The sequence below is a fragment of the Pipistrellus kuhlii genome, unplaced genomic scaffold, assembly GCF_014108245.1.
Source record: "Pipistrellus kuhlii isolate mPipKuh1 unplaced genomic scaffold, mPipKuh1.p scaffold_m20_p_1, whole genome shotgun sequence".
Classification (NCBI taxonomy): Eukaryota; Metazoa; Chordata; class Mammalia; order Chiroptera; family Vespertilionidae; genus Pipistrellus; species Pipistrellus kuhlii.
This window is the reverse complement of record NW_023425404.1, coordinates 58,036,852-58,052,578: the sequence shown is the minus strand read 5'-3', so window position 1 is coordinate 58,052,578 and position 15,727 is coordinate 58,036,852. Positions and strand designations below refer to the sequence as shown.

The 15,727-nt window shown below is 37.9% G+C and overlaps 1 protein-coding gene across 3 annotated transcripts in view; it reads right to left on the bottom strand.

Annotated features, from left to right (window-relative positions):
• The window catches only part of AQR (aquarius intron-binding spliceosomal factor), an 89,626-nt gene that overhangs the window by 68,197 nt on the left and 5,702 nt on the right, over positions 1-15,727 (bottom strand). For all 3 annotated transcript variants that reach the window (XM_036446731.2, XM_036446748.2, XM_036446739.1), the window contains 3 exons: positions 12,319-12,359; positions 5,118-5,153; positions 1,913-2,033 (listed from right to left, as the gene is read on the bottom strand). In XM_036446731.2, coding sequence (XP_036302624.1) covers positions 1,913-2,033; positions 5,118-5,153; positions 12,319-12,359 — 198 coding nt within the window. The remainder of the gene's footprint in view (positions 1-1,912; positions 2,034-5,117; positions 5,154-12,318; positions 12,360-15,727) is intronic.

Here is a 15,727-nt window from a genome sequence, read left to right as displayed (position 1 = left end):
CAAAATATTATTTGCTGCCGAAACCGGTTTGGCTCAGTGATAGAGTGTTGGTCTGCGGACTGAAACGTCCCAGGTTCGATTCCGGTCAAGGGCATGTACCTTGGTTGTGGGCACATCCCCGGTAGGGGGTGTGCAAGAGGCAGCCGGTAGATGTTACTCTCTCACCGACGTTTCTAGCTCTCTATCTCTCTCCCTTCCTCTCTGTAAAAAATCAATAAAATATATTTTTTTAAAAAGATTATTTGCTTATTTATAATTAACTAGAGGTCCAGGCCTGGTTGCGCCCTCTCACAATCCAGGACCCCTTGGAGGATGTCTGACTGCCGGTTTCGAGAGATGTAGTAGTGTGCAAAGCTGCAGGTGGCCAGGGAGGTGCCCAAATCTGGGAGGGCACTGTGCCACTCCTACTCATCCTAACCTTGCTATGCCTGCTGCTGCTGAGACGTGCATATGGCACCCATTGATCAGCTGAGAGGCACCCCCGCTGTGGGAGCACACTGACCACTAGAGGGCAGCTCCTGAGTTGAGCATCTGCTCCCTGGTGGTCAGTGCACATCATAGAGACTGGTCAAAACGTGGGCTGTGCTTAGGGTTTTATATAGATAGATGGTAGCAAGTCAAATAGTATAGGTTTCTGGACTATTGAAAGTTGCAGAAATCTTTGGCTAATACAATAATGGCTTTAATTTCTTTATCTTTTCTTCTGTAAATTAGGCCTGTAACTACCTTAGGCTTTATTATCTCAGTTAGGATCTGAAGTAGTTTAATTCTTCTGATTTAAACAAAAGAAACAGCATCTTCAGCAAAAATTATAGTGCTCCAACTCTAATTAATCTCAAGGACATCCTCTCCTGTTCTATATTCCCACTTTACTCTTAACATGTAAAAAATGTTTTGTTTTGTTTTTAAAGTATGTATAATGTAAAAATATTTAACTCTCTCTTTGATCTACCTCTCAGTTTCTGCCACATCTCTCTCCTTTCATAGACAAGTGCTCCAAATGTACGGCACATACTGGTTTTCATTCACTTCTCTAAAACAGCTTCCACCCATTGCAGCCCCAAAAGTGCTACACTGTCAAGTCCAAAGGATTCTTACCCTCAACTCCTGTTCAGTGTGCTGCAGGCTCCTCTTCCCTTTTTCCCTTATGAGGCAGTGGTTACCTAGAGTTCTAGCTTCGTTCTTCTTCTACCTGCCTGATACCGCACTACCAAATGCTAATGATTCCAAATACACTTCAGTCCAGATTTCTCACTTTAGTTCTAATCTTACATTCCTCTGTAGTAATATTTTACATTCCAAAGGCAATTTAAATTGATAAATCCAAAACTCAATTCAACAATTCTGTGCCCTCCAAAGTATTCCTCAATCCTCTCTAAATTCTGAACCTCCACTGACAAGTCTCTATTACATTAAGCACAAAGAGAAAATGTCAGTCTATTAGAAGATTCAAAACAGTAGAAGATCCCAAAGCAGAGACAAAGAGAAAACTGAAATTACAGTATAAACATCTGTCTTGACTTTGGAAACACTATTTTATACAAATGAAACTACAGTTGTGAAATAAGGCACTGCAAAATAAGCTCACTTGAGCATTATGTATCTGCACTAATTAATATAAACTTCACTTTATTTGATGTAAAAGTCTTTATAATCGATGTCATTCTTTTTTTTTTAAGCACAAAGCAGAAAAATAATTCCACATTCATAATTTTTTAATTAATAGTAGATTAGTTTGAAGAAAATATTGAAACCAAATGAAATCTAATATTTTTTAAATATATCTATTCTTTCTCTCAATGTTTATTATTGGATAAAATTCTGTTCTGAAAACATTATTTAGTACGAGTAAAAAGTTCTACTTTGCAATGGCTTTAAGTGAGTACAGAATGAAGTAACTTAAATTTGTTACCTCCCATGCAGGGACATTTTCTCTGAATTTCTCATTCACCATACAACAGATGGACATTAAATAGGCCTTGCTGGACACTTCCGGGGAATAATTCATCCAGAGGTAATTTTCAAGATACTGGCTGTGAAGAGTGAAAAGGCATAGGATATTTCTTTAGTTACTGACATTTGTAATATGTCATTCACCTAAAAAGCATATTATTTACAACTTTCTGAAAATATTTTTAATTTCTACATTTATAATTTGAGAAACCTTCACAAATTTACTTATAAAATGTCACTGCTTCTTACTACAACTTATGTATAGCAAATGTAGCTTTGGAGAATGAGAGTGTTATATTTCAAATAGGAAAACATCAAAGGTTACTGACATGTAATTATCACCACGAGTACATTAGGTCTGCCTTTACCTACGGATCTTTGTAGAGTAATAAAAGTATTTGACAAATGTCGATTTTAAAACAAAATGACATGATGGGCAGTTTCAGAGAGAAAGGTAATAGCGAATTAACCCTGACTCCTATCAGAACCAAGTGACTTCATAAGAAACATACTTAACAATCAAGAGTCTTTATAATATTTCATTTATGAGGTATTTAACATAAGTCAGTTTTCAAGAAAACTGGCATTTTCCCCTCAAGATGCCAAAATTCTTATTTTAAGACCTTGGTGAAAATATTCGTAATCAAATTACATATTTCTGATTCCAAAAACATAATTAGTCATTTCTTATGCAGGGTAGTTATAAGCATCAGTTACTGTACTGGGCTGTACTCTAAAGCAGCGGTTGCCAACCTTTTGGACCTCAAGGACCACTAGTTGGCGACTGCTGCTCTAAAGCACTAATTTTTGAAAAACAGGATTTGTTGTTCCTACTTTAAATCATTCTACATGCATAACATTTTAATCACTTATACACACACACACACACACACACACACACACAATTAAGTATTTTAGATTCTGCTATGCTCACTAACTTTTCTATTACTTCTATGCTTCAAAGTATTTGCTCACATTGGTATTTCTATGAGTCTTATCTTTAGCAATCCTCCTTGCTTAATGTGTGAGAACCTAGGCAACTGGATATGGAATATTTTACTCAAAATAATGGTCAAGGCTTCAAATTATAAACTAAAGTGCTCTTTCATAAATAAAATGCATGAAAAATCACTTTACTCCTTTCTTACATATTTAAATTCCTTCTTTCTAAATTATGTCCATTAGAATTTCTGTTAGCAAAAAAAAAAATAAATAAAATAAAACAAATTAAAAAAAAAAGAATTTCTGTTAGCAATATAGTCTGTTATTGTGTTTGAAATATCTTTATTTCATGACAACTTATCTGGTTATATAATTCTTTCTAGATTGATAGGTGTGTTTTTTTTTACTTACTAATCTTACTATTATTTTCTCTATCATTACAATTGAGAATTTTACATTCAATCTATTTTTTTTTCTTCCTCTTAGAGTAATCTATCTTTTTATTGAGAAAATTTAAAGATTTTCACTCTTTCTTTGTTGCTCTGTTCACATTCTGCATTCTCACATAGAAATTATATAAAAGACCCTGAAAGGTAACCAGTTTTTCAGTTATTAAAAATCATTCACTGTCACTGTTGCCTGCGATCTGTTCTGTTGCTTTCTCCTTCAGTTCCTACAATGCTTTGATATTTGTCAGGATTCTTGCTTTATTCTAATTGTATATCAGCATCCTCTTGATTTTTTCCTGTCTTCTTGAGAGATGATATGATGGAAAGGGCATTATTAACCTAAGGGCCAGGTGGGTCCAATTCCTAGCCTCAGTATATCCCTTTATAAAATAAGAAAGATTTTACTGGGGTTATTTAGTAACCTCAGTATGCTTTCTAGTCTTTTTTTTTTTTTTTAATATATTTTATTGATTTGTACAGAGAGGAAAGGAGAGAGATAGTTAGAAACATCGATGAGAGAGAGTCATCAATCAGCTGCCTCTTGCACACCCCCTACTGGGGATATGCCGCAACCAAGGTACATGCCCTTGACCGGAATTGAACCTGGGACCTTTCAGTCCCCAAGCCGACGCTCTATCCATTGAGCCAAACCGGTTTCGGCTGCTTTCTGGTCTTAACATTAAGTCTAAAATATTACCAATCTGTGGAGGGAATGTCAGATATCCCTCTTTATCATTTTTTTAATGGAAGTGTTTTATTTTATATGAATAACCATGTTGTAGTTCAAGGTATCTCTCTAAAGGCAGGTCCAATTAAACATTGAATACTTAAATGATATCAAGTATCAATACAACACATTTTTTAGGCTATAGTAGCTAGTCAACTTACTAGTTAATCCATAACTATAAACTTTAATTTCTCTCTGTAAAACTGTTAAGAACACCTAGTTTAAGCCATTTGTTTGTGAGGATCAAATCAGTGTTGTGTAGGTAGTAACAGTGGTCAAAAGAGAGACTCTGGCCTCTGATGCAGACTGAACCTCAAGGTAGTGTAGCAACAGAAAAATGAGCTTTGGCATCAGACATTGGCATCCCAACTCTACCAATTACTTGAATGCATTATCTTCAACAAATTACTTCATCTCTCTGATCTCAGTTTCTTCCTCCACTAAATGTAAAGTATAATACTGAATTTGCAGGGTTGCTATAAGAGCTCTGTATGTAAAATATTTAATACTGTGCCTACCTAGTACAAGACAAGTACTCAATAAATGGTAAATATTACTATCATAAACAACAACTCTGGCTTTTATTTCTAGCCTACATTGTCATACCTGGTTGAAATATAATCTAATTTACTGTCATGATCTAAAAATTGTACATTCTCTTTAGTCTGAAATATTCATAAGTGGCTAGGTCAGAACAAGGCTGCCTTGGTAATAGCAACTGAGCTTGGAAGGGGAAAAAATGGCTATAGAATGAACTCCAGTTTACTTACACTGATGACTAGTGGAACCAAGTAAGAGTTCAGAAACTCTCAGCACACACTATCTTAATTATTGAGAAACAATTCAAAATACTATTTATAATGACAATTAGCATCATCTTTGAAAACAAAGGATATCATATACATATTCCAAAATAAGCAAATCACAATACAAGTCTTCAAAAATTTAGAATTATTTTCTTAACCACTCACAGAAATGTATAAAAATTGTATCTAAATGTTAAATCATATTGTCATATTTAACTTCATCAAAGACTTTTAACTCACCTAAATTCCAAGAGCATTATCTTTCTGATGGCAAACCTAAAATTATAAAAATAAACAATAAAAATATTTAAAGATTTTTAAATATAAAATAGAAAATAGAAATAGAAATATATATACAAATATAAAAAATAATTAGAAAATATAAACATTTCTGATTTATTAGTGTAGATGTATTTTAGATGTTTTAATTGATTCACATATCACAATAATCATACTTACTAATAGATATGCACTGATAAAAGCTAATTTTGCTTTTAGATTTTTTTGGTTTGTGCTTTGTTTCAGAGTAGTTTAATTTTTAAAAACTGCCAAAGAACAGTAACAAGTTCTCATGTAAGAAGCACAATCAGCACCATGACATACCAGGATATAACAGAGATTCACAGCCAAATAATTCTAATCAAAACACAAATGTTTGTTGATGTTCATAATATTGGATTGAAATTGCCAAATGCTTACATGTTTCAATTTCTTAAAAATGACCAACACTCTTTCATTTAATATTGAAATAAAAACAAGAGACACATGTATATATCACCATGTCTGGGAATCAGACTTTTCACATACTTTGTAGTCTTAACATTAAGTCTAAAATATTATAAAATTGTGGAGGCAATATCAGTTATCCCTCTTTATTTTTTAATACAAGTATTTCATTTTATATGAATAAACCATGCTGTAATTCAGGGTATTTCTCCAAAGGCAGGTCTATACGCCCACTAATTTAGTTTTATTTTGTATATTAGAAACAAAGTAGCCAGACCAGGACTCTGCCACTGGAAAATAGCCTCTGGCTTTAAAAACTAAATGAATTATCTATATATCCTATTTAATAAAAGAGTAACATGCAAATTGTCACTCCAACACACAAGATGGCAGCCCCATGAGGTCAAAGATGACCACCACAAGATGGACGGCAGGAGAGAGCAGTTGTAGGTGATCAGACCAGCGGGACAGGGCAGTTTGTAGGGACCAGGACTACAAGGGAGGGCAGTGGGGGGGGACCAAGCCAACAGAGGAGGGCAGTTAGGGGTTACCAGGCCTGCAGGGGAGGGCAGTTAGAGGCAACCAGGCCAGTAGAGAAGGGAAGTTTGGGGCAAACAGGTTGGCAGGGGAGCAGTTAGACGTCAGCCAGGCTAACAGGGGAGTGGTTAGGGGGTGATCAGGCTGGCAGGTAGAAGCAATTATCAGGAAGGCAGGCAGGCAGGCAGGCGAGCAGTTGGGAGCCAGCAGTCCTGGATTGTGAGAGGGCAGTTGGACATCCCTCAAGGGGTCCCAGATTGGAGAGGGTGCAGGCTGGGCTGAGGGACAACCCCCACCCTATGTATGAATTTTCATGTACCGGGCCTCTAGTAAGATATAAAATGGGTCTAGGACTAGACATCATGTCAGAAGACATTTAAAGATAAGAATGAAAAGCTAAAAGTAACAATAAAATATATAATTTAAAGGATTTGGGGATGGTTATGTTTTCTTATTACCAATATTTACTGAAAGCATGTTTTTTGCCTGGCTCTGTGCCAAGAGTTTAACATGAATTTCATTAAATACTCCCTAAAGTTGAGTAATTATGTACAGTAAATTGGGTCCATTAACTCTATTGTTAACTGGCTCATTAAATTTGATAGGAAAAGGCGTGCAAAGGGAACTTCTGTTGCTGCTGTAATTGTCCCTCCTTCCTTTCTTGGACTATGGCTGTGTGAAAACATGAGGTCTGGAGCTGCGGAAGCCCTCTTGCAACCACACAGGGAAAGCCAACAAACACATATTGTTAAAAGGCCAAGAAGGGCCCTGACATTATAGATTTCTGGTTTATCTACTTCCAGATTTATTGTTAAACTAGGGGCCAAGTGCACAAAGATTCGTGCATGTGGGGTGGTTCACTCAGCCAGACCTGCACCCTCTCCAATCTGGGAGCCCTCAGGGGAGCCCTCCCTAACCCCGGAGTTTGTGTCTGTCTTTGCAATCACATGAGCGAATTGTGTGAGACCCCAACCCTCTTTGGTTTGGTGCTCACAGAATAATAGAGGTCTTTTTTTTTCTTTGCTCCACTGGTGGAGATTTCCTAGAAGTTGCAGGGTGTCTCCGCTTTAACTTTTCCTCGACACTCTGACTTAACTCATGTCTCTCACCTTTGCTTTCCCTCCATCCACACCCACAACAGTAACTTGCTCCAGGCTCACTTTGCTCTAGTGATCCCACAGCGTCTGCCACCGGAACTATGATTCCCAGCATTCCTGGTGCTTCCCACGCTGTGGGCTACCGTTTCCGGTCCAGGGGCTGTACAAATCTAAAGAACTGCGAACTCTAGCCACCCCCAGGCCAGGCTGACAGGACTGGACACTCCAGTGGTGTCCCCGGGACACCAGCCGCACTACTCCTGAGTGTGCATGCTGGCTACAAGGAGGGCAGGTGAGCGCCCCACCCTGCCCCCAGCTGCTCAGCAACTGCGTGCATGTGCAATGCCCACAGGCCCACCATCATTGATGGGTTAATTTTCATGCTTGCTCCTGATTGGCTGTGGCATCATGGATATACAGTCAATTTACATATTTATCTATTATTAGTATAGCTAGATGATTAAAAAACAATAATTGTGTGCAAAAGAAGCCAAACACAAAAGGTTACATATTGTGTGATTCTCTTTATTTGTAGTTCAAAAACAAGCAGTGTTCATTTTGCATATCAATACATATAAAAAGGCAGCTATCATAATGGCCATGATGAACTAACAACTGCTTGCTATGATGCCCACTGTGGCCAGCCAACTTGCCTGATCAGGGGGTGGGGCTGGTGGCCAAACTCACAATCCCTCCCCCCATGCCAGCCTGAATCTGATGGGACTCTCCCACCCCAATCAAGAGCAAGGCCTGCTGGCCAAACGCCCCCCTGCCTGGTGTGTGTGTGTGTGTGTGTGTGTGTGTGTGTGTGTGTGTCCTGGGCCAGCCATGCCCTGATCAGCCTGCCCCACCACAATAGGCCCGCAGCCCCTCCCCATGTCTGGCCAGCCCCTCTGATTGAACCTTCCCACCCCAAAAGAGAGAGGTGCTGGGCGGCCAACCTCCTGGAGCTCCTCCCCCTGGCTACCCCACCACTGATCACACCCCCCACCTCAATAGGGGGCGGGGCTTGCCAGCCAACCTCCTGCAGCCCCTCCCCCATCCAGCCACATACCCCATGGGCCCCCACCACTCTGACTGGCTGCAGCCCCTCACCCTAGCCAGCCCCACCCCTGATCGTCCCCCCACCCCAATAGGGGGCGGAGCTGGCCAGCCAATGTCCTACAGCCCCTTCCTGCAACTGGCCCTACCCCAGACCAGCCCCCCATCCTAATCAGGAGCATGACCATCTGGCCAACCACCCATGGCTGCTCCCCCAGGCCGCTGGTCCCTGATCAGCACCCCCTACCCACCCCATTCAGAGGCAGGGCTGGCTGGCCCACTGCCCACAGCCTCTCCCCATGGCGGCACCCCCCCCCCCCCCCCCGCAATTGGCCCCCTCAACTTCAATTGGGGGCGGAGCTTACCAACAAATCAACCGTGAACCCCTTCCCCCAGCTGGCCTGGCCCTGATTGGACACCCTGATCTGGCCCTGATTGGACACCCTGATCAGGCCCTGATCCAGATAGGCCAGCCGGAGAACTTCTTGCCATCTCCTCCTCCCAACAGGCCCAGCCCCAATCCACGCTGATTAGGACCAGGCCAGCCGGACCCCACCCATGCACAAATTTGTGCACTGAGCCTCTAGTTTACATATTTAAATGGTAAAGGAAAGGGGCATGCAAGGGCTTATGGAATGCTGACAATTTTTTTCTTTTTTTTAGCGTGGTGGTGATTATGTATTATAATAATTCAGAAAGTTATACATTTCTGTTTTATGCTCTTTCCTGTTATATTTCATAGTAAAGGGATTTAAACACTTTAAATAAAAATAAATGTAAACACTGTCCAAGTAAATTGTTCACAACTCCTTTTTTTTTTTTTCCCCCTCAATATAAAAACCACTTAGATAAATTCCTAACAGGATTAATAATCATAGCAAAGTGTGCTGGTTCAGCATCGTAAAGGGCAGTGAACCCTGTCCTATTTACGAACAGAGTATTGAACAGAGTCAGAGACAAGAATTTAATACCTGGCTTTGCCTATTACTACTAGGGAACGACCTGGGCTTGTTACTTGACCTCTCGGTACCTCCTTTTCCTTACTCATAAAATGAGATTAATGTGACTATCATAGGGTTGTGTAAGTATAAACAAGCTACAATACTATATGCAAGACGTTCAGAATAGAATCTGGCAGATAACAAGCACTCAAGAAGTAACAATTATTTTTAATACTGTAAAATCACAGAAAAATATGTTAAGACAAGCTTGCCAAATTTGATAATGGATAGCAAATTGAATCCTGTAATATATCCCATGTTACAGGGGTGATCAGGAAATATGTTTTAAGATCAAATTCTGAGATCCTGAACATGATCACTGTACCATAAGAATGTTGAGAACTGACTAATTCCATGGTTTTTACTGTGAAAAAGCACCAAGATAGGACACTGGTAATGTACTGGCTCCTAAGATGGTTCCTAGGGACACAGGGTTGATGTGCCAAAAACGAATATTACAGGAATCTTAATGTACAATACTAAGAGTGTCTTATGTCTGCAAACTGCCTATTTTGAAAAGCTACAAACAAGTTAATAAATCTAACATCTAGCCATATTCCCCAATAATAAAGATGCTATGAGCATATAACACAGCAACAGAGCTTTCATAGATATCGGTCTAAAAAATAATCATTTAAATTTTTAAATGTGCACAAGTTTATGTGTTTTAAAAGTGCAGTTAATTTTTTGAACTTGGAGACTTGGGGGCAGAATGCAATAATTTTACTTGTATCCAAATATTTAAAAATGTGTAAAAGATGTGAATATGCTGTTCAAAGTGCCATGGTAAATCTAAGTGAGATCCACTGATGCAGATTACCTGTTTCAGCATTTTAAAATAATGCAGTCAAAGTCTATATAATTTAAAAATCATTGGCAGATTTTAGTTATACAAAAATTATCTTGAGGAACAGAGGTCCAAATAAAACAAACAAAAACACAAGCAATTACTATCCACTGGACTGAAAGCCTGTTCTGAAAAGAGCAGAGAACCAACTCTGAAAGCTCAAGATAATTCTGATTGATATACCCTTAACACAGAAGAAATAAGGATCCTTGAATTGATTTACCTGTTCGTCTTTAGTTAAGTTCCTCAGGCAATTTCATCCGTACCCACCCTCGGACCAGCAAGTCATATGTTACACACATCTGCTCAAATTTCCTAGCTTTTGAAGATTTTTGCTTTCTTATTCAACCCAAAATAGCAGCCTTAGTCACTGAATTCTTACCACAATTTCAATCCAAAGCATTTACTGCCTGTTGTTATTATATATCTATATATCAAGAATTAGAAGGTAAGCTTCATAAGCTGAACTTTAACTGCCACGGTCACTGCTGTATCCTTAGCATTGAAAAGGTGGTCGATACAAAGGGGGCTCAACCCAGTCCTCTCTTCTGAGCTCCTCACCTAGACACCCAACTGCATATTCTCCATCTCCATCTGCATGGCTCAGTAGTAACAAATTTTATTTTATTTAATTTTTACTCTGTAACTTAACTTTATTCACTTAATTACATATTGTGAGCATCATTTATACCATCATTTTTTTTTTTTGCCTGAAAATGCTATCATTTACTTAATCACTGTAACCGATATTGTATTGATGGAACTATTCACACTTAAAACCAACAAAATATCATAACCTTGAGATTAATGTTGGCCCAAGATATACCACACACTATTTTTAAAGAAGGAATATGCTAATGTTAATTAAAAATACTATGGTTCTATTTTTTTTTTTATTTATTTTTTTTTACATTAACTTCAGAGAGAGAATCTAAGGTCTGCAGACATTTGGAGAGGGATTGGCTATCCTGATTGGTAATAGTTCTTCAGTAAGGTAACAAATTTTAAACACTTCCCAAAAGGACCTACTGATCAACACCCAATCCCACACCAAACCCAACAAAAGTCAGTAACAGGCACCAATGGTCACTTAGCAAGCTAAGTCCAAAACTTTGGAGTCATCACTGATTCCTCCTGTTTCCTCACTCAGCACATCCAACCATCAACCATCTCCACACTTTTCTCCCAAACTGGCAACTTCTCTCCATCTCAACTTTCCACACTAATCCAAGCCATCGTTATCTTAAACCTAACTACTATTATATTCCCCTAACCAATTTCCTGCTTCTTGGTCCCTCTAAATTCTCCTTTAAAAATATTACCATTGTGCTTAGAACTCTCACTGGCTTCCCCTTATTCCTCCAAAATTCTTTAATATGGTCTTTGGTCCTGCCTATGTCTGAGAGCTCACCAAACAATTGAAACGAAATAACCAGTCTCTTATTTTGGCACTGCCATGGTTTTACCTTTACAGTATTTAGCAAAATTTACCTCATAAAGCTCAACACATGAAAAATACCAAATCTGAAATTTTATAAGGTTTGTGACATTCACAACATAGATGCTTCTATGTTAAATTTAGTCAACTATCCTTTTAAAATATACACTGGGAATTTATATCTACAAGAGCAGATATGGAGATATACCCAAGATGCATTGTTTTTGGTGGTGGGTTTTTTTTTTGGCACGATGCTGAAAGGTATGTAGAATATAAAATTTTTATTGTTTAAAAAAATCTGGAGTGGAAGTAGACTGGAACATATATACAGACAAATAAATAAACTGAAGGTTAAGAGATAGGAAAGAAGAATTATTTATATTTACCCCCTTCTGTATATTGCTCAAAAATTTTTATTATATAAATAAAACACATATTTTATTATTTTATATTTAACTATGATGTATATCTTTTCAATTTTTTAAATAAACGTTTAAAAGATTAATCAGAAAATAAGAAAGTTAGTACTACTTGAGTTGAAATAATTTTCATACTTACTCTCTCTCACATTCCTTCAAAAACAAAATAAACCCTTATGATGCTTAAGCAGATAGATTAAAGTTTTCTAGTCACTATTTCCCTGATGACCAAATTAAAAAAAGAAAATTCTAATTATGATCACATTCTGTTAAGAAATTAAGATCCAAGTTAGTTCCATCTAATCCCCATATATGAAAATTAAACTAATTCCTACCTTGATTTGACAATCTCTTTCTCATATATATCTTCAATGACCTGTTATTAAAATATAAAAGTGTTTATTATATCAAACAATACTTTTCAGACCCTAAGTTTACTGAAAAATTACACAAAATATTATTGGCATTGTATTTGTCATAATCCCATCATTTTCCTCAAAATGTGATAACAGAAAGTAAAATAGTGGAAAACATAAATAATAAGAGAGCCTGAGAAAGAAGCATTACAATTACATGTTCAAACTTAAGTGTCCCTTGATGGGTGATTGGATTAAAAATGTGGTGCAGCCCATGTTGTTCAATGGTTAGAGTGTTGGCCCCACACTGAAGTATCAAGGGTTTGATAATCAAGGGCAGGAACTAGGGCCACTGGTTCAATTCCTGGCCCAGTTGGGGCACGTGTAAGAGGCAAACAAGTGTCTTTCTCATATCAATGTTTCTCTCTCTCTCTCTTGTCACCCCGCTTCCACTCTCTCTAAAAATCAATGAAAAAATATCCTCAAGTGAGAATTAACAAAAACAAAAAAATGTGGCTGGATGGCTCAATTGGTTGGAGCATTGTTTCATATACCAAAAAGGTTGTGGGTTCAATTCCTGGTCAGGGAACATACTTAAGTTGCATGTTCAATCTCTGACTGGACATGTATGGAAGGAAACAGATACCCGTATTTTCCGGCGTATAAGACGACTTTTGAAACAAAAAAAAGTCAACTGAAAATCGGGGGCAAAAGACGAAAATTGCACAAAAATTACCTGCAGATCTTAACGGCAAAGTAAGTCTTTTCTTTGAAGTGGGGGGTAGTCTTATACAGCGAATATAGGCCTAAATCTATGTTTTAACTGTAAAATTAGGGGGTCGTCTTATACGCCAGAAAATACGGGTAAATGTTTCCCTCTAACACTGATGGTCCCCCCCCCCTCTCCCTTAGTCTCTCCTTCCCTCCCTCTTCCTCTCTCTAAAATCAATAAAAATATATCCAGAGTAAGGATTTTTTTTAAGTGATACATATATATACTTCCATAAGAAAGATAAAATACTTCTCTTTATGACAACATAGATGGATTTTGAGAATATCGTGGTAAGCCAAATAAATCAGTCAGAAAAAGACAAAAACCATATGATTTCACTGTTTTATCCCATATGTGGGCTATAAAATAGAAAGCAACAAATGAACAAAGAATACAAAACAAACAAACAAAACCCTCATAGAAACAAACAACACAGTATGGTGGTTACCACAGTAGGATGGTAGTAAAAGGTAAAGGGAGTCAAATATAGGGTGACAGAAGCAGATATGACTTTGGGTGATGGACACACAATGCAATACATATATCATATATTAAAGAAATATACACTTGAAAGTTATAAAACCTTATTAGCAAATGTCACCCCAATACATTTAATATAAAAACTATTTACTTGCATTATTTATAGGGAAAATAAAAATTTTTAAGATCAGAATCTTTTAAAACTGAATTTTATTTTACTTTATTTTTTGAATATATATTTTATTGATTTTTTTTTTTTACAGAGAGAAAGGGAGAGAGATAGAGAGCTAGAAACGTCGATGAGAGAGAAACATCGACCAGCTGCCTCCTGCACACCCCCTACCAGTGATGTGCCCGCAACCAACATACATGCCCTTGACCGGAATCGAACCCGGGACCCTTCAGTCCGCAGACCGACGCTCTACCACTGAGCCAAACCGGTTTCGGCTAAAACTTAATTTTAAAGTGCATAAGTATTAACAGACTCAGTCTAATGTAAAATGTGCTTTCAAAAGCCAGAAAGAAAATAAAAATTAAAAGTGTAAAGATATAATGGAAGCAAATGCTATTTGTTACACAGTTTTCCAAATACATAATGATATTTCTATTAGCCTCAGAATTTCTATTTAGTTATGTTAGGGTAGGCAGAACAGTGTAATACTTAAGAATTTAGGCTCTGGAGTTGGAAGGCTGTTTCAGACCACCCATCTCCACTGCTAGGACATAAAAAAGAGCTAATAATACAAACTACCCCTTGGGGTTGCTGTAAATAAGACAATGCATGCAAGGAATTTAGTTATCAGTAGAAATAATAGTAGTACTAGTGATAACTGAAAAAATATTCCTACTGACTCTTGGCTGGTCTGGCTCAGTGGATAGAGTATCGGCCTGTGGACTTAAGGGTCTCAGGTTCAATTCCAGTCAGGGGTACATGCCCAGGTTGTAGGCCTGATCCCCAGTGAAGGGCACTGGGAGGCAGCCAATCAGTGATTCTCTCTCATCACTGATGTCTTTATCTCTCCCTTCCTCTCTGACATCAATAAAAATATGTTTAAAATTTTTTTAAATTCCTACTGTAAAATTATGTACACTTGAAAGTTATAGAACCTTATTAACAAATGTCACCCCAATACATTTAATATAAAAATGATTTACTTGTATTATTTCTAGGGAAAATAGAAGTTTTTAAGATCAGGATCCTTTTTAAAACTTAATTTTTAAAGTGCATAAGTATTAACTATTTAAAGTGCTTTAACACAGTATATTATTACTAGAGACCCGGTGCACGAAATTCATACACTTAGAGAGAGGTGTCCCTCAGCCCGGCCTACGCCCTATTGCAGTCCAGGAGCTTTTGGAGGATGTCCAACTAACAGCGGGGCATGGGCCTAAGCCATCTGTTGGACAGACTTAGCGCTGCCACGGTGTAAGCCCAGCTTCTGGCTGAACGGCATTCCCTGTGGAAGCACACTGACCATCTGGTGGCTAGTGCGCTCATAGCGGCTGTTGTTCCACCGCTTGGCCAACTTGCATATTAGCCTTTCATTATATAGGGTTTTACTAGAGGCCCGATGCATGAAGATTCGTGCAAGAATAGGCCTTCCTTCCCCTGGCTGCTGGCACCACCTTCACTCCAACCAAAGCTGCCTCCTGCCTCATCGTGTAAATTTGCATACCCCCTCCTTATTGGCTGTGGTGCCGCCAACTTTGTCGTGGAGTTATGGTCAATTTGCATATTTCGTCTTTATTAGATAGGATGGTAACTGAAATGTCTTTTAACTGCTCAAAGTATATTTGTTAAATAAATGTGGGTGGTGGAGGGGTCGGTGAGGCAAGCAAGTCTTATTCAACTTATATGAGATTTTCTGTTATTGTTTTCTTTTTAGCAAAATTCAAATCATGTAATAAAGTGAAGGGCATTATCTTCCTTAAATACCAACCCGTAAGAAAGTTCTTCTAAATAGGCATATGTAAGTTCGCCTGGAATTATTACTTGTGTTAATTAAAACAATCTGGATATAAATTTAACTTCTTAAAAAAAACTAAATATAATTCGGTTAAACTCAATCTAGTAGTGTCATCAAGATGTCTTTGTTATTAATAAAAAATGTTCCTAGGAATTGCCATACCCAACAT